The sequence below is a fragment of the Geotrypetes seraphini genome, chromosome 5, assembly GCF_902459505.1.
Source record: "Geotrypetes seraphini chromosome 5, aGeoSer1.1, whole genome shotgun sequence".
Taxonomy (NCBI): Eukaryota; Metazoa; Chordata; class Amphibia; order Gymnophiona; family Dermophiidae; genus Geotrypetes; species Geotrypetes seraphini.
The window spans coordinates 208,280,161-208,300,598 of NC_047088.1; the positions used below are offsets into that span (position 1 = coordinate 208,280,161).

At 40.0% G+C, this 20,438-nt stretch overlaps 1 protein-coding gene across 5 annotated transcripts in view; it reads left to right on the forward strand.

Moving 5' to 3' along the window:
• Positions 1-20,438, forward strand: part of LOC117360465 (sodium channel protein type 2 subunit alpha-like) — a 526,898-nt gene that overhangs the window by 476,756 nt on the left and 29,704 nt on the right. For all 5 annotated transcript variants that reach the window (XM_033944237.1, XM_033944239.1, XM_033944238.1 and 2 more), the window contains 3 exons: positions 1,384-1,665; positions 3,994-4,047; positions 18,490-18,627. In XM_033944237.1, coding sequence (XP_033800128.1) covers positions 1,384-1,665; positions 3,994-4,047; positions 18,490-18,627 — 474 coding nt within the window. The remainder of the gene's footprint in view (positions 1-1,383; positions 1,666-3,993; positions 4,048-18,489; positions 18,628-20,438) is intronic.

Here is a 20,438-nt window from a genome sequence, read left to right on the forward strand (position 1 = left end):
CTGAGAGGATAAGATCTTCAACTCACTCACACATATTGCTGAACAAATTCCACCTAAAATGCTTCCTTACTGGTCAAAATTGTAGCAAAATTGATCTTAAGAACTCAAAATAATAAAATCAATGTTAGGCAACCATTATCTGTAGAGTCAATATCCTGTGAGTTCTAGGAACATTTATTTGTCCATCTCACATGTAAAAAGTTCTGATCATTACTTAGATTAATGCCATAATATATAGATAAATCCTCCCATAACAAAAGACTGAAGTTTGAAATGAACAATGTGATGAGCCAACTAAACACAGAGGATCCTATTTGCTAAGGATTTTCAAGATTAGGTTCAAATTCAAGGAAAATCCTTATTGAATAGAGTCCATAGTGCAAAACTGTGTTGCTATGCTATGTTAAAATGATCACCAATGTGAACAATTATATATGGCTTCATGAAAATGTCTACTGTGTACATTAATTCTTGTAATTCAAAATGTTTCATATGATAAAAACATATTTTCCTTTTCCTATTATCTTTATAAAGAATGTTTAATCCTCAGTTGTTTGTGTTCTTTGTAGGTTTGGATATCTTGATATCACAACCTGCATAGAACCTAGTTTTTATTTTCATCCAAGATACCACCATACATTTCCTTTGAAGGTTGCAATCAAATAGTTGGTTATAATTCATGTTTGCTTTTAAGATGTTTCTTGTTGTTAGAATGTACAATTTCTGCTTCTTGTTTAGCAGTATCAGATTTTCTCATTTTTCCTTTTTGGTTTTCTCCTTTTCTTCTGTGTAGTCACATTATTTTGTTATTACATGAGCTACACACATTGCTTTAGCAGCTTCTCTCTGACTTGATTCACTAAAAGAGCAGCTCTATAAATATGCGTATGTAGACGCTTGTGCCATGCGCACATAAGTGCTGAGATAATTAGCACTTATGTACATATGTGTACTATACATTGTTCTATAAAGTAGCATGTGAGTTTATTAGTTCAAAGGACCATACACATGGGTGCATGAAGGTAACTTACAGAATACTGTTACACACATGACATGTAGGTGTCATTAACCTGATATAAATGAGCACGTCTAAGTTTATGTGCACAACTGCGGGTTTATGACTGTATTTTATCATGGCATCTGTGTGTACTAATATAGATTTGTCACCCAGTGCAAGCCACTAGAACACCCAACACATGGTGTTCAGTTAGGCTCTTCTTCCATTCTGCGTCTATGGGGCGGGGCGGGGGGGGTAGGAACTTAGTGAATCAAGTCTTGAAAGATTTTCCATTAGGTTACACTTTTTAATTATTGTTTTTAGAAATATAGGATAACATTATGTAAAGATTTTTAATTGTGTTCTTTTTTTCATTTTTAAACTAGGTGGTTGTGAATGCCCTTATAGGAGCAATTCCATCCATCATGAATGTACTTCTGGTTTGTCTTATATTCTGGCTAATTTTCAGTATAATGGGCGTAAATCTCTTTTCTGGCAAGTACTACCACTGCATTAACACTACCACTGGTGAAATGTTTCACTATAATGACATTAACAATGAATCTCAGTGTTTTGAATTAATCCACCGCAATGAAAGCGCCCGATGGAAAAATGTGAAAGTAAACTTTGATAATGTGGGATTTGGATATCTTGCTCTGCTTCAAGTAGTAAGTGATCATTTTTTATAAGTTATTTTAAAGCTTAACTGAATTGCATTTAAGAAAATCTAGAAGATGATTTGTAATGTTGCCTTCACTAAATTGTGGTCCTATAGCAGACTCTCTGATATCAGATTTAGAAAGAGATCTTAAGGAGAACCTAGAACATAAAAATTAATTCGCTTCTCAGTCTTCTGAATGGGACACCTTAAAAATCTGGACTTCAGTTTCTACTATTACTATTATTAACCATTTCAGTAGCAAGGCAGCTGCCTTGTCTGGAATTATTCTCATACTCCTTGGGTTTTCAGCTCGTTTGGAATCAGCTTTTATTGTCAGTCTGAAATCATGGAGGTATTTTTCTAAACTCCAACAAGGAGTGGCCAGAATTTGAAACCAAAAATTCCAAACATTGAACTGAACAGTGAAACATTTGTAAGTTATGGTATTTTTAAAAAGTCATTTATGCACATATGTGACAATAAATGCATTTAAATTGACTCCTAAAACAGCTCCAGATATAAAAAGTACATGCAATTGCATAAACCCACATACTTTTGTTGTAGGTGTTGCCAAGAGAGTGACTGGGGGGAGTACGGTTGACATTCATAAGTGCATGCATTCATTGTAAAATACGATAAGGTACACGTGTACTTTACATGTGAACATTTACACCTGCTAAACAAGAGCTGTAAATGTCCACACTTACATTTAAGGTATGGTTTCTGCCACTAGTATTTGAACATATCCCTATCTGGACATCTCAGTTCTGATGTGTACATTCTCTGCCATAACTTTGAGTGGATATGGATTAAAAAGTACAGATTTTGAGTGTGATCTTGAAACATGCCCAATGTTGACTTTTTAGTGTATAGATTTGTTTCTTGGTTAGCTAAGTGACCAGGATGCAAAGTAAAATTTGCCTGCTTTGTTAAATCAATAGCTTTCAGAATGTGATTTGTGTTCCTTAAGGATTTCCCATCTAAGTACTAGGCAGATCTGATTCTACCTAACCAAGTATGCTTTGGAGCATAATATCAAGGCTGATCCATTAGCCTCAGTCTTCTTCGTTATCCAGGTAGTGCCCTTAGGTAGAGTTTATTGCATCATGATAAGCATCAATAGAACAGCATATACAATTCAGAATGAAATAACAAATTCACCAATGTATAAGGAACTTTCCCTCCCTTTTACTAAGCCACGGTAGAGGTTTTACTGTGGCCTGGAGCGCTAAATGCTCCGACATTGCTCTGTGGCTTAGTAAAAGGGGGGTGTATTTTACCCCAGCTGCTCTAAATCATGTTGCTATAATCATACTCATAAATAATGAGCAATAAACTCCCACTGGAGTTTAAAATTAAGATAAGGTTTAAAATTAAGATTAAGAAACACAATTTTTCCTTGCTTATATGAGGGCATGCTGAAAAGGTCTCAGCCCAACCAAGAAGAGAATGACGTAGATATGGTTCAATCAATGATCTGAAACAATGTCAAAAACATAGAATTTCTCTTTCTGCAAATTGGCACTTAATAATATAACATAACATTGTGCTTATTGATCACGTAACCAGAAGTTCAACGCGGTTTATAAAAAGTTATAAAAGTAAACATGTTACATAAAATAAAATGATTAATTAAACAGTCAAATATATAGAAAAAAGATAGGTCTTCAATTGTTTTCTAAAATGGCCATAGGACTGGGTAGTAAGCAACAATATTTGGAATTCGTTGTCATGAAGAGCTGCCTGAGATGCCAAAATATGATTAAGAAATTTCTTACTCCTGCAACCCTGGACGGATGGAAAATTAAACAAAGGATGAGTTCTTCTACTATGTATGATGCTAAAAAAAATCTATTGACTAAGTAAGAAGGAGCTGTACCATAAACAGCCTTGTAATAGAAACAGCCTACTTTAAACAATACCCGGGCTTCTATTGGCAGCCAATGAAATAAGATAACACTCTTTTCAGCTGCAGTGGCAAAATAATGCTCAGAATTTAAGAAGTTGCTTAATTGGGCTGAGAATTTTTTGGCACCCCTCTCATAACTATATGACAGCTTATTAGACAAAGTACTAAAATATTTTGTTTTACATTAGTAGTGTGTTTCTCTTAAAACAGAATCCAAAAATGTCTTTTCTAGTACTTTAGCATATTTATGTAATATATAATTATATTTATTGATCACTGTGGAGCTGGTATGCATTTTTTGGGAAATATCCTGGACAAGCACTGTGATTAGAATTATATTTTTGATGAACATGCTTTTCTTTAATCTAATCATGATATCTAATTTCATATTGTTACATAGAAGTTAAGCAGATGTTTTGTTCACAGGCCACATTTAAAGGATGGATGGACATTATGTATGCAGCAGTTGATTCAAGAAAGGTTCGTACAATTATCCAAAGTTATTTGTATATGGTCTTTTGTAACATGTGGATTAGAGCAATGACAAACGACTTTCTAAACAATGAATGTAAAATAAACATAGAAAAAAACATCCTTGTTTCCACATAGCCAACTTTATGTATAAGGCTTAATTATGGATCAAAATGGTATCATAGGTCAGAAAAGCGCCATACCAATTATGTATTTACAGTAGAGTGAAGTCATTGAGTGTCCAAAAATGTAAATTGTGATTTTTTTATTTTATTTCAATCATGTTTATTAACTTTCAAGAAAAATACATAATCAAGAACAACCAGGCAACACGAAAGAAAGGTAACCATGTACAATAAACAAAAGCAAAGACAGTGTCACAAATGCCAACAAATTAATCCCCTCTTTTACTAAGGTGCGCTAATCAAATTAGCGTGCGCTAAATGCTAATGCATCCATAGACTAACACACGCGTTAGCTAAATTGAATACCGCGCGCTAATTGGTTAGTGCACCTTAGTAAAAGAGGATCTAAGTGACCGTCCATCCCTACACCCAACCCCCTGCCCCCCCCTAGGAAATGTGAGAGAAGAACAAAAATGCAAGTCAAGGGCAACCAAGTAAGACGCGGACAAGTGTGACATGGACAAGAGGACATGGACTGAAGCTAAGAGGGGACAAGACCGGGACAAATGTCAGGAAGTTCTGCTTCATGCAGCGAGTGGTGGACGCCTGGAATGCTCTCCCAGAGGAGGTTATTATTGAATCCACCATTCTAGGATTCAAAAGCAAATTAGATGTACATCTCCTTACGAGAGGCATAGAGGGATACGGGTGACTAAAACTACATCAGGTGTGCACCTGACTGGGCCTCCGCGTGTGCAGATCGCCGGACTTGATGGACCTTGGGTCTGATCCGGTGATGGCAGTTCTTATGTTCTTATGGAGTCAGGGTATTCAATAAGGGCTGCCAAATAGTAAGTAACACTCGTCCCGAATTGTGATTTTAATTGATTGCTTTACTGAAATATAATCAAAATTCAATTTACTTAAGAAAAGGTCTGTTTATTGTCACTCACTTCTTTGCATGACTAGCACAGCAGCCAATTCTGACTTCTTCAAGGCTCATGTATCTCAATTGTGCAAAACAAAAATCAATCACTAGTGGTTTAAACTACTAAAAATGGAGGCTAAAAATCCTTTATAAATAATTGGCACTTTTAAGCCAGCAAGTATAGCAGACACTATGGTGGGGATTTTATCCACAATTAAGCCTTTGGTTGTGTGGAGAGGCTGAGGTCTTCTCTGTTCATTGCTCATTCATGTTTAAGAGGTGGTTTTGGTTTGGTTTTGCATATACAAGTATACCTCCTGTCTAATTTACTGTGGCTTTTACTAAGGCACGCTAACTGATTTAGCACGCACTAAATGCTAAGGTGCCTATTATATTCTATGGGCGCCTTAGCATTTAGGGCACGTTAATCTTTAGCATGCACTAAATCGATTAGCGCTCTAAATCAGTTAGCACGCCTTAGTAAAAGGATCCCTGTATTAGCAAAATTATACTAGTAACAATATTATCTAAGGACTAAGGTTCCTGTTTACTAAAGCATATTAAATGTTTACCCCCCAATTCTATATATGGTGCCTAAAGTTCGTGCATGTAGCCGATTTATGCACACAACTTAATTGATTGGCTTAATCAAAAGTTACATGCACTGCTTGGAAGACACGATTCTATAAAAAGTGTACGCCAGTTGCGGTGTGTGAATTTGAAAATGGGGCGTGGCCAGCGGTAGATCATGGGCATTCCTAAAAGTCATGCATATTGTTATAGAATATGCCCAATGCGTACACAATGTAGAGGCAGGCATTTAGGCCTGGTTGTAGTTGGCCTAAATAGGTATATCTAAGATGTGTGATTCACACAGGCACTAAACACAATCCTATAAAAGGTATATGCACTTCGTAGAATCACACTAAGCCCTGTTCTAGTCAGCACCAATATTTTAGGTGCCATTAATGTGTGAAATAGATCATGAAGTTAGCACACAAGTGTTGTAACTGTTGTCCCACTAGCATGACAGTAGCAGGTGCTAATTCACACATTAACCACATCCCACCTTAGGGCAGAAACTGGGCAGGTTATGGGCAAAGAATGAGCATGGACAGCACATTGCAATTATTTTGATAAACAACATGCAGTAAAGAATTTGTGTGTGTGGTAACTGGTAAGAATGTGTGTGTGTGTGGTAACTGCTAAGAATACCCCAAACAGTAGGTGTCCTGCTGATGCCTAAGTTAATTGAAAAATGCCATCAGAAATAGCAAAAAATGGCAGTGTTGAAACGTCTACCGATGTCTAAATAAAAGGCGGCTGGCATCGTGGCTATGTAGCCGCTTTAGGCTGCAGAATGCCAATGTAGGCATGGACAACACCAGAAGTGATATTAGAAAGGCTAAAGTGGCTACCTAGCCATGATTCATGGCAAGATAGGCGGCTGAAATGTAGGCCCGGAAAACCCTGGCATATATTTCAGCTGCCTATCTATGCTGAATTTAGGCAGGATTTTATTACCGGCACTTCTGACTTAGGAGCTGGTTACAGAATCAGGCCCTAAGTCATAGAAACATAATGAAAGGTAAAGGCCAAATGGCCCATCTATTCTGTCCATCCACAGTAACCATTATCTCTTTCTCTCTCTAAGAGATCCCACGTGCCTATCCCAGGCCCTCTTGAATTCATACACAATCTCTGTTTCCACCACCTCTTCCAGGAGACTGTTCCACATATCTACCACCCTTTTCTGTAAAAAAGCATTTCCTCATTACTCCAGAGCTTATCACCTCTTAACTTCATCCTATACCCTCTCATTGCAGAGTTTCCTTTCAAATGAAAGAGACTCGACTCATGCACATTTATATTACGTAGGTATTTAAAAGTCTCTATCATATCTCCCCTCTCCCGCCTTTCCTTTTTAAGTCTGTCCCCATATACCTTATCACGAAGACCACACACCATTTTAGTAGCCTTCCCCTGGACTGACTCCATCCTTTATATATCTTTTTGAAGGTGGGGCCAGAATTGTACACAATATTCTAAATGAGGTCTCACCAGAGTCTTATACAGATGCATCAGTGCCCCCTTTTTCTTGCTGGCCATACCTCTCCCTATGCAACCTCTCTCCCTATGCAACCTAGCATCCTTCTAAGCTTTTGCTGTCACCTTTTCAACCTGTTTGGCCACCTTAAGATCATCACATACAATCACACCCAAGTCCCGCTCTTCCATCGTGCTCTTCGGTCATGCACCCCCTAAACTACTGTTCCCTCGGGTTTTTGCAGCCCAAATGCATGACCTTGCATTTCTTAGCATTAAATTTTAGCTGCCAAATTTCTGACCATTCTTCAAGCTTCGCCAGGTCTTTCTTCATGTTATTCACACCATCCAGCGTGTCTGCTCTATTGCAGATTTTGGTATCATCTGCAAAGAGGCAAATCTTACCCAATAACCCTTCAGCAATATCATTTATAAAAATGTAAAAAAGAACAGGCACATGAACAGAACCTTGAGGCACACCACTGGTAACATCCCTTTCCTCAGAGCGATCTCCATTGATCACTACCCTCTGTCGCCTTCCACTCAACCAGTTCCTGACTCAGCCCGTCACTTTGGGACCCGTCCCAAGGGCACTCAGTTTATTTATTAAACATCTGTGTGGAAATCTGTCAAAGGCTTTGCTAAAATCTAAATACACCACATCTAGTGTACATCCTCTATCCAATTCTCTGGTCACCCAGTCAAAGAAAGTGATCAGATTTGTATGACAAGACTTAGTTCTGGTGAATCCATGTTGCCTCCGGTCTTGTAATCCACAGGATTCCAGAAACTTGACCATTTTCTGCTTTAAAAGTGTTTCCATTAATTTGCTTACCACAGAAATCAGACTTATAAGCCTGTAATTCCCTACTTCTTTCTTACTTCCACTTTTGTGGAGAGGAAACACATCCGTTCTTCTCCAGTCCTCCGTTACCGCTCCCGACTCTAGAGACTAGTTGAAAAGGTCAGTCAGTGGAGCTACCAGAACTTCCCTAAGTTCCTTCAGCACACTCAGATGTACACCATCCGGCCCCATTGCTTTGTCTACTTTTATTTTAGCTAGCTCCTCACGAACACAACCCTCTGAAAATCAATCAGGGTCTATTACTCCTCCATTCCTATTCACATTTGTCTTCTGTGGATCCACTCCAGGTGCTTCAGCCATTAACACAGAACAGAAATATTTGTTAAGCAATTCGGCCTTTTCTTTATCAGCTTCTATATATTCTTCCCCTTCACCTTTGAGTCTCACAATGCCACTTTTGCACTTCTTCCTATCACTAATATATCTAAAAAAATGTCTTGTCTCCCCATTTTACTGTGTCAACTATTTTTTCTTCCATTTGCATCTTTGTTTTCCAGATATTTTTGCCTGTCTTCCTCTTTCTGCGATCTTTTGTAGTTTATGAAAGCTAACCTCTTATTTCTTACCTTCTCAGCTATTAATTTTGAGAACCAAAGCGACCTTCTTTTCCTCTTACTTTTACTTACTTGCCTCACAAAAAGGTTTGTCGCCCTTACAATTGCTCCTTTCAGTTTTGCCCACCGCATTTCCACTCCTTCCAGACGTTCCCATCCAGACAATTCCTTGACGTAAGCCCCCATCTGAACAAAGTTAGTTTTTTAAAAGTCTAGAACCTTTGCTTTTGAATGAGCCCTCTATACTCATCTTAATTTTAAACCATACCATGCAGTGATCACTGGATGTCAGATGATCATCCACTGTAACATCAGAAACACTCCCCATTTGTAAGTACTAAGTCCAGTATGATCCCATCCTGCGTGGGCTCAATTACCAACTGCTGAAACAGTTCTCCTTGTAGAGAATCTAGGATCTCCAATCAAATCCGGCATGTTAAAATTACCTATTAGTAAGACTTCCTCTTTTTTTAAAGATATTTTGAATATCTACTATTAAATCTCTATCTGCTTCTTCGGTCTGTGAATGAGGCCTGTATATCACACCAATGTAAATATATTCACCATTCCTTCTTTCCAAATTGATCCACAGTGCCTCTTCCTTGCTCTGCAAATCCTGCAATTGTGTGGCTTTAATATGATCTTTAACATATAATGCTACTCCCCCTCCTTTTCTTCCTACTCTGTCCTTCCTGAACAGATTATAGCCCGGTATAACTACATTCCAGTCATGGTTCTCTGTGAACCACTATATCCAACTCCTCTTCTTCCATCACAACTTCTAGATCTAGAATCTTGTTTCCCATACTTCGAGCATTAATATATACTGCTTTCCAGTCATTGCCCCCTTTTCCCATCCATGTAGAGGTATTCAGTGATTTACTTACCTGAGGATTTATACTCACCGGGGAACTTTGATCACCCTGTCCCATCACTTCTAATTTAAACCCTTCTTCAGTAGATTAGCCAGCCTGCCGGCAAAGAAATTTCTTTCCTTCTTTGATAGATATACACCATCCCTGCTCAGCAGCCCATTGAAAATCATCCCATGGTCAAGGAAGCCAAAACACTCTCAACGACACCATCCACATAGCCACACATTCATCTCCAGGATGTCAGCTTCTCTGCCCTGACCTTTACCCTCGACAGGGAGGATGGACGAGAATACCAATTGCGCACCTGACTGCTTCACAATTTGGTAAACAGACCGCTAAGAATTCACAATCTAAATTAGAAATTCTGTTTTGAACTCAATTTTTGAGTAAAATTGTCCCAGTTTTGTGAAAACATAAATTACAACTTTTAGAGAGATCAAATAAGTGCAGGCTTCCATTTTGTCTATTTGCAGCACTCATTTTTAAACTATGGTGCTAATTTTTAAAGCTGAAGGATGTCTCAAAATGGCCAAGAAAAGTATATCTGCCAAAAATGTCCAAATCACAGTTTTTGAAAGGCAAAATTTGGCCATTTTACACTGCAGTGCATCCAAATAGCAAGGGGGGAGGTGTTGGAGGAGTGTTATGGGTGGATGTCTTTCAGCAATAATGGAATGGGAAGAAACTTCAAAGTCAAAAGAGGATGCTTTTATCTAGACCTGTTTCAGTAGCATCCAAGGTATAAAAGGTACCCTGATTAAGTAGCCAACCACTGGAGGGATGAAGTAATGATTCCTTCTTCTTCTCCAAGTGTTTACTGATCCCTCCTACCCTCCCCACTAAGAAGTGAAATGACAGTGGATGCCAGCCTGTATGACAACTTCAGGTATTAAGGCCATTCCTAATAGAAGAGCAACAAGTGTAAGGAGTAGCCTAGTGGCTTAAAGGGGGGGTCACAGGATGGAACCTATGTTGGAGAGGAAACTAGATCTCTGCTAAGGTCTCTTTAGGGTGCCTCACTGGAGCTTTGTGGCCGGATGTTCCTAGGAGGCATGATTAATATAGGGTTACTAGATGTCCAGATTTCCCCGGACATGTCCTCTTTTAGAGGGCTTTGTCAAGCATCTGGGTGGCTTTCTGAATTCATCTCGGCCAGTTTTTGTCATTTTGAGGAGCAGCGGTAGCAACCTAAAAAAGAAATCATCCCGGCTGTGGTCAGCGTTGTGCTTCATAGCTCCTTCCTCTTCTGGCAACCTTCCCATCTGGCCCTCTCCATTCCACCTGCACCCGCATCCCCTTCCCCATGGACCTCTTTGGTGACTTGGCAGTGGCAGCGATGAAGACAGGCTGCTGACATTGGGGCCTTCCCTCTGCGAGTTCCACCTACTTTGTTTCAAACATCCTGTTTCTGCATAGGCAGGACTCACAGAGATGATAAAGGGGATGGAACTCCTCTCGTATGAGGAAAGATTAAAGAGGTTAGGGTTCTTCAGCTTGGAAAAGAGATGGCTGTGGGGAGATATGCCTTAAGTCTGCAAAACCCTGAGTGGTGTAGAACGGGTACAAGTGGATCAATTTTTTACTGCATCAAGATTTACAAAGACAATGGGACACTCAATGCGTTCAGTTCTGGTTTCCTTATCCAAGAAAAATATAGTGGCGCTAGAAAAGGTTAAAAGAAGAGTGACCAAGATGATAAAGGGGATGGAATTCCTCTCATATGAGGAAATACTAAAAAGGTTAGGGCTATTCAGCTTGGAAAAGAGACGTCTGTGGGGAGATATGATTGAAGTCCACAAAATCCTGAGTGGAATAGAATGGGTACAAGTGGATCGAGTTTTTTACTCCATGAAAAATTACAGACTAGGGAACACTCAATGAAGTTACAGGGAAATACTTCTAAAACCAATAGAAGGTTGTGGTAAGAGCGGATAGCATAGCTGGTTTTAAGAAAGGCTTGGACAATTTCCTGGAGGAAAAGTCCATAGTCTGTTATTGAGAAAGACATGGGGGAAGCCACTGCTTGTCCTGGATCGGTAGCATAGAATATTGATACTACTTGTGTTTTGACCAGGTACAAGTGACCTGGATTGGCCACCATGAGAATGGGCTACTGGGTTTGATGGACCATTGGTCTGACCCAGTAAGGCTATTGTTATATTCTTATGTTACACTCAGAGAGTGGGGGTAAATGGCCAATACTTGGACTGGAAAAGCGTCACAAGTGGAGTGCCTCAGGGATTGGTGCTTGGGCCGGTGCTCTTCAACATATTTATAAATGACCTGAAAATTAGTACAACGAGCGAGGTGATTAAATTTGTGGACGATACAAAGTTATTCAAAGTGGTGAGGACAAAGAAGGATTGTGAAGATCTACAACGAGACATATACACACTCAAGGAATGGGCTGCAAAATGGCAAATGAGGTTCAACGTAGATAAGTGCAAAGTGATGCATGTCAGTAACAAAAATCTTATACATTAATACAGGATGTCAGGTGCAGTACTTGGAGAGACCCCCCAGGAAAGAGACCTGGGAGTACTTGTAGACAAGTCAATGAAAACAACCATGCAATGCGCGGCGGCAGTGAAAAGGGTGATCAGAATGCTAGGAATGATTAAGAAGGGGATCACAAACAGATCGGAGAAGGTTATCATGCCGCTGTACTGGGCCATGGTGCGCTCCCACCTGGAATACTGCGTCCAACACTGGTCGCCGTACATGAAAAAGGACATAGTACTACTCAAAAGGGTCCAGAGAAGAACAAGAAAAATGGTTAAGGGACTGGAGGAGTTGCCATATAGTGAGAGGCTAAAGAAACTGGGCCTCTTCTCCCTTGAAAAGAGGAAACTGAGAGGGGACATGATCAAAACATTCAAGATAATGAAGGGAATAGACTTAGTAGAGAAAGAGAGATTGTTCACCCTCTCCAAGGTAGAGAGAATGAGAGGGCACTCTCTAAAGTTAAAAGGGGAAAGATTCCATACAAACTTAAGGACCCCGTACAAACTTCTTCACCCAGAGAATGGTAGAAATCCGGAATGCTCTTCCGGGGTCTGTTATAGGAGAAAGCACCTTCCAGGGATTCAAGACAAGGTTAGACAAGTTCCTGCTGAACATACTCAGGTAAGGCTAGACTCAAGTAGGGCACTGGTGTCTGACCTAAGGGCAGCCGCGTGAGCGGACTGCTGGGCACGATGAACCTATGAATTAGAATTTAGCGTGCACTAATTTTTAGCATGCGCTAAATCGACTAGTGCGCCTTTGAGAAAGAACCCCAGTATTGGTTGAGTTGAATATATTTTTTCATATTTGCTTATTTATGCTTTCCTATAGTGAACCATGCAGACTGGAACATATTCCAACCCTGATTACCCAGGCTCAGGGTCTCTACTACATCCTCACCTGCATTCCCTTCCCTCTTGGTTTAGAAGTTGAGAGGATATTGGTGGTTTCCCTGAAGTTACCTGGCAGTGTGTTTTAAGTTCTGTTGGCTTCCAGAAGTTTCCACTAGGAAGACTTACAGTTTCAAATGAAAGATGTTTGTTATCTGACGTGAAGGCTAAGCACTAGATCCTTTTTCTTTCTTACATAAAACTTCCTTGAATACATTCTACATCTCTGAGTCAGATCTGAAGATCAACTCTATTAGAGTTCACCAAAACCCTACTCTTTTAGGATATACCTAGTGCAAATGACACTTATCATCACCAAGTAGAAGGTAAACCCATCTCTGCTCAGATTTCAGTAGTTTGCTTTATGCAGGACTTCCTTCTATTGAAGCCTTCCCATCTGCAGTGTCATTGGAACCTCAGTGTTTATTTTTTATTGGTATTTATGAACTGCCTTTATAAAAACCTACAATTTTATTAACAGTATAACAGTAGCAAAAATGCCAAATATAAACATAAACACAATGAATGAGGTAAAGTAAAAATCAGTAAAATGAAACATATTAAAAGGACTTCCTGGAAATGTCCAGCCATCTTCAATTGTAATCCGCTTAGAAACTGCAAGGTACAGGCGAAATAGAAGTCTCTAATGTAATGTAATGACTATCATGAAAAAGTCCAAAAAATATACTGCACTGAAATTCAAATAAGAGAGATATAATACTTAGCTAAAGGTAGACATATTTATAAAGCATCTAATAAGCACAAAATCAGAACATTCAAATAACACAGATATGACACCAATGTTTTTCTATAATACAGTTTATCCTATAGCCGAGGGGGTCAAATGCAGATATTAGATGGGGACAAAATAGGTAGTAAAGCATGCGTTGGGATAAATAGATTGGGGCTATACTCAAGGCAAGTTGTTTATATTGATTTAGTTAGTGTTTGTGGCAAGCTAGTCCTGGTGCAGAAAGAGTGTATAAGTGTCTAGGCACTTTGAAAAAGAGCCCCTTGGTAAAATATGCTTTCATATTGTGTAATAATTTAAGCTTCTCAGAGTCCTAGGGACATTGCTAGGGACATTCAATTGAAAATAAAAATATCCTTGCTGTTTCTAAAATGTGTTAGGATTTTAATACTGGATTTGAACTGATGAGTATTTATAGTATAAAGTGAACATTAACCCTTTCCCCCCCTCCCCCCCGCCTAAATAATAAGTAACAAAACAGAGCCATATCTTTCATTAACATTTGTAAAACAAAACTGACAAATTATATATGAGTAGTTATGAAGCCTAAACAAGAGGTCGGTCGCATATTAACATCCTGTAAAAAACCCACCAATAAAACTACATATGGGCTACATGTCTACTGTTTGCCTGCTGCCACAAGTGGTGGTGACGTTTTTGAAATGAGATACCAAGTCATCTACAGTGTCCCTTATCTATCCAAACTGCAATGATGCTATGTTGTCCAGGTTAAAGAAAGTATGGGTCATCACCATGGAAATTACACTGTACCATTGCTGGCATTGCACAGGGAATAGCATTCTGCTCATATAGTAACATAGTAACATAGTAGATGACGGCAGATAAAGACCCGAATGGTCCATCCAGTCTGCCCAACCTGATTCAATTTAAATTTTTTTTTTTTTTTCTTCTTAGCTATTTCTGGGCGAGAATTCAAAGCTTTACCCGGTACTGTGCTTGGGTTCCAACTGCCGAAATCTCTGTTAAGACTTACTCCAGCCCATCTACACCCTCCAAGCCATTGAAGCCCTCCCCTGCCCATCCTCCTCCAAACGGCCATACATAGACGCAGACCATACAAGTCTGCCCAGTAACTGGCCTAGTTCAATCTTTAATATTATTTTCTGATTCTAAATCTTCTGTGTTCATCCCACGCTTCTTTGAAATCAGTCACAGTTTTACTCTCCACCACCTCTCTCGGGAGCGCATTCCAGGCATCCACCACCCTCTCCGTAAAGTAGAATTTCCTAACATTGCCCCTGAATCTACCACCCCTCAACCTCAAATTATGTCCTCTGGTTTTACCATTTTCCTTTCTCTGGAAAAGATTTTGTTCTACGTTAATACCCTTTAAGTATTTGAACGTCTGAATCATATCTCTCCTGTCTCTCCTTTCCTCTAGGGTATACATATTCAGGGCTTGCAGTCTCTCCTCATACGTCTTCTGGCGCAAGCCTCCTATCATTTTCGTCGCCCTCCTCTGGACCGCCTCAAGTCTTCTTACGTCTTTCGCCAGATACGGTCTCCAAAACTGAACACAATACTCCAAGTGGGGCCTCACCAATGACCTGTACAGGGGCATCAACACCTTCTTCCTTCTACTGACTACGCCTCTCTTTATACAGCCCAGAATCCTTCTGGCAGCAGCCACTGCCTTGTCACACTGTTTTTTCGCCTTTAGATCTTCGGACACTATCACCCCAAGGTCCCTCTCCCTGTCCGTGCATATCAGCTTCTCTCCTCCCAGCATATACGGTTCCTTCCTATTATTAATCCCCAAATGCATTACTCTGCATTTCTTTGCATTGAATTTTAGTTGCCAGGCATTAGACCATTCCTCTAACTTTTGCAGATCCTTTTTCATATTTTCCACTCCCTCTTCGGTGTCTACTATGTTACAAATCTTGGTATCATCTGCAAAAAGGCACACTTTTCCTTCTAACCCTTCAGCAATGTCACTTACATACATATTGAACAGGATTGGCCCCAGCACCGAACCCTGAGGGACTCCACTAGTCACCTTTCCTTCCTTCGAGCGACTTCCATTAACCACCACCCTCTGGCGTCTGTCCGACAGCCAGTTTCTGACCCAGTTCACCACTTTGGGTCCTAACTTCAGCCCTTCAAGTTTGTTCAACAGCCTCCTATGAGGAACTGTATCAAAGGCTTTGCTGAAATCCAAGTAAATTACATCTAGCATATGTCCTCGATCCAGCTCTCTGGTCACCCAATCAAAAAATTCAATCAGGTTCGTTTGGCACGATTTACCTTTTGTAAAGCCATGTTGCCTCGGATCCTGTAACCCATTAGATTCAAGGAAATACACTATCCTTTCTTTCAGCAACACTTCCATTATTTTTCCAACAACTGAAGTGAGGCTCACCGGCCTGTAGTTTCCTGCTTCATCCCTGTGACCACTTTTATGAATAGGGACCACATCCGCTCTCCTCCAATCCCCAGGAATCACTCCCGTCTCCAGAGCTTTGTTGAACAAGTCTTTAATAGGACTCGCCAGAACCTCTCTGAGCTCCCTTAGTATCCTGGGATGGATCCCGTCTGGTCCCATCGCTTTGTCCACCTTCAGTTTTTCAAGTTGCTCATAAACACCCTCCTCCGTGAACGGCGCAGAATCTACTCCATTTTCTCGTGTAACTTTGCCAGACAATCTCGGTCCTTCTCCAGGATTTTCTTCTGTAAACACAGAACAGAAGTATTTGTTTAGCACATTTGCTTTCTCCTCATCACTCTCCACATATTTGTTCCCAGCATCTTTTAGCCTAGCAATTCCATTTTTTATATTCCTCCTTTCACTAATATATCTGAAAAAATTTTTATCTCCCTTTTTTACATTTTTAGCCATTTGTTCTTCCGCCTGTGCCTTCGCCAAACGTATCTCTCTCTTGGCTTCTTTCAGTTTCACCCTGTAGTCCTTTCTGCTCTCCTCTTCTTGGGGTTTTTTATATTTCATGAACGCCAACTCTTTCGCCTTAATTTTCTCAGCCACTAGGTTGGAGAACCATATCGGCTTCCTTTTTCTCTTGTTTTTATTGATTTTCTTCACATAAAGGTCCGTAGCCATTTTTATCGCTCCTTTCAGCTTAGACCACTGTCTTTCCACTTCTCTTATGTCCTCCCATCCTAACAGCTCTTTCTTCAGGTACTTTCCCATTGCATTAAAGTCCGTACGTTTGAAATCTAGGACTTTAAGTATCGTGCGGCCGCTCTCCACTTTAGCTGTTATATCAAACCAAACCGTTTGATGATCGCTACTACCCAGGTGAGCACCCACTCGAACATTAGAGATACTCTCTCCATTTGTGAGGACCAGATCCAATATCGCTTTTTCCCTTGTGGGTTCCGTCACCATTTGTCTGAGCAGAGCCTCTTGAAAGGCATCCACAATCTCCCTACTTCTTTCCGATTCCGCAGACGGAACATTCCAGTCTGCATCCGGCAGGTTGAAATCTCCCAACAGCAGAACCTCCTCTTTCCTTCCAAACTTTTGGATATCCACAATCAGATCCTTATCAATTTGCTGCGATTGAGTCGGAGGTCTGTAGACTACACCCACGTAGATAGAAGTTCCATCTTCTCTTTTCAGAGCAATCCATATCGCTTCTTCCTCTCCCCAGGTCCCTTGCATTTCGGTCGCTTGGATATTGATCTTTACATAGAGAGCTACTCCTCCACTTTTATGACCATCTCTGTCCTTCCTAAAAAGATTATATCCCGGTATGTTTGCATCCCATCCATGTGATTCACTGAACCATGTCTCTGTGATAGCAACAATATCTAGATCTGCCTCTAATATCAGGGCTTGCAGATCATGAACTTTGTTGCTTAGACTGCGAGCATTTGTGGTCATCGCTTTCCAGCTATTTTTCAGCGATAATCTCCTTTTTCGTATGGATTTTTGTGTCGTTTCACTTTCCGTTGCAATACTAAGAAATGAGTTGCTGATATTGCTTATGTTGCAGCCTTTACTACTATCACATCTTTTCTTTTGCCGGGGGTGGTCTCTATAATTGTCCTTCGTATATACACCACCCCCACCTTCTAGTTTAAATGCCTAGAAAAATGTTGTCTAAATTTCTCTGCAAGGTTTCTTTTTCCTGCTGTAGTAATATGTAACCCATCAGTGCAATATAGCTTCTTGTCCTTCCATGTATTTCCCCATCCTCCTATGTACCTGAAGCCTTCTTGATGACACCAGGCTCTGAGCCATCTATTAAAGTCCTCTGTGTTTTTCACTCTTTGCTCTCCTTTTCCATATGCAGGCAGTATTTCAGAAAAAGCTAAAGTCTTTACAAAAGGTTTCACGCCCTCACCAAGCTCCCGAAAAGCTTTCTGTGCTGCAAGTGTGGAGTTGTTGGCCAGGTCATTTGTTCCCAGATGGATAACAACATCAGTGTTAAAATCCTTAGTTTCTTCCTTAATTATAGTCAGTATTTGCCTGGAACTCCTGGTAGCTGAGGATCCCAGAAAACCCTATATGCTCTGACATCCCTTTTTTAACCACTACACCCAACAATAAGGTACTCATAGGAGGGAGGGTAGGCAGGGCATATGGAGACCAATTCTTGTTCTCTTCTTGACATTGTGAGGCTCTTCTTCATTAGTTCTGTCCTCCACCATCTCTTCCTCTTCTAGTAGGCCTCAGCAGAATATGGGGAAGGGGAGACAGTAGTGTTATACCTTATCCCTCTCCCACTCCTCCATTATACTGTATAGCTCCATCTAAGCCTGGAACTCATTCTATTTCAGAAAGGTAGCAAAAAACTTATAGAACATAGTGATGATATCTGAAACAAGTTAAAATCTAACAACTTTCCTAATTTTCACACATTACAAATAGTGCATTTATATGTCAAATTTTATTACTGATTTAATGTCTACTGTTATATCTGTATAGATACATGAACAGCCCAGATACGAAGACAACTTGTACATGTATATTTACTTTGTAATCTTCATTATCTTTGGATCATTCTTTACTTTGAATCTCTTCATTGGTGTCATCATCGATAACTTCAACCAGCAAAAAAAGAAGATAAGTATTTTATGTGTTTTTTGCCTCCATTAAGGATATTCTTTTTAGGGATGATTATATAATATAAATTCTTCTCTTGTGAAATATTTTCAATGATTCTATTCTAATGGGAACACAAATTGTTTTATTCTTAATTTATTTAAAGTTGTCTTTAGCTTACTACTCCAAACTGGTCGGCATGGAGGCCCTAGACACAAAAAAACTATTCAAACTAGTAAAAAACCTCACTGATACCAAACCTTTCCTAGCCACACAAGGAAGCCATCCACCGACAGCAACCCAACTTGCAGACCACTTCAAAAACAAGATTACTAAGATCAGGTCCACCTTCATCAACACACGCACCCACCTCGAAGAGATAATAACAAATCCTACAACAGGAGAAGCCATAGCAGCTGACAGAAACTGGACCAACTTGCCAGTAGTACATTGGTCTGACATGAACCGACTCTATAAAAAATACAGTCAAGCATCATGCGACCTGAACAACTGTCCCACATATCTGATAACAAATGCCTCCCCCAAATTTAAAGCTAGCCTTATGCAATGGATACAAACCACGCTCACGGAAGGTCTATTCCCACAGGACCTAGGAGAGATCATAATCACCCCAATTGTTAAAGATCATAAAGGCCAAATAGATATCCCCTCCAACTACAGACCCATCACTTCAATACCAATCTGCGTTAAACCAATAGAAGGACTAGTTGCTCAATACCTCACTAACTACCTGGAAGATCACAACCTACTTCATCCCTCACAATCAGGGTTCAGATCCAACCATAGCAGAGTCCCTACTAGCAACCCTACTAGACACAGCCCAACAGCATCTTAGCAAAGGCAGAAGGATGCTGATAATTCAACTTGATCTCTCTGCTGCATTCGACCTGGTTGACCACTCCATACTACTACAGACACTTGAAGCCATAGGGATCTCAGGCAGGTTATACAACTGGTTCCAAGGATTTCTTAAATCAAGAACTTACGGAGTAAAATCAAACGATCTTAAATCAGAACCATGGTCTAACCCCTGTGGAGTTCCACAAGGGTCACCACTGTCGCCTACACTTTTAACCTCTTTATATCCTCCCTTGGGACCACTCTAGATAACCTAAATGTAACATCTTTCAGCTACGCAGACGACATTACCATACTCCTCCCCTTTGATTCTCCAGATCCCACCTCAACAGAAAAACTGAAAAAAACACTAGAAGCAGTGGAAAAATGGATGATAGACCACAAACTGAAACTAAACTCAGACAAAACAAAATTTCTTTTGTTCGGATGATAGACCACAAACTGAAACTAAACTCAGACAAAACAAAATTTCTTTTGCTAGAAAAGGCCAAAACCCCTTCCATTTCAGAATTAGAAATTAATGCCACCAAATACCCTATACAGTCCGATCTTAAACTCCTAGGAGTGATGATAGATAGATGTTGCACAATGCAGGTCCAAATTAACAAGACTACCCAGAAAGCATTTTTAACCATGAGAAATCTACAAAAAAATAAGAAAATTCTTCGACATAGAGCAATATAGGCTCATAGTCCAATCCCTAGTCCTAGGTCTAGTGGACTATTGCAACATCCTCTAACTACCATGCCCTGCATACATGATAAAACAACTACAGACTGTACAAAACACAGCTCTTAGATTGATCTACTCGCTAAGTAAATATGACCACATCACCACTGCCTATCTAGACTCACACTGGTTACCAATACAAGCACAAATTCAATTCAAACTATACTGTCTATTATTCAAAGCTATAAATGGCACTGCTCCCACTTACCTAAACAACCACCTAA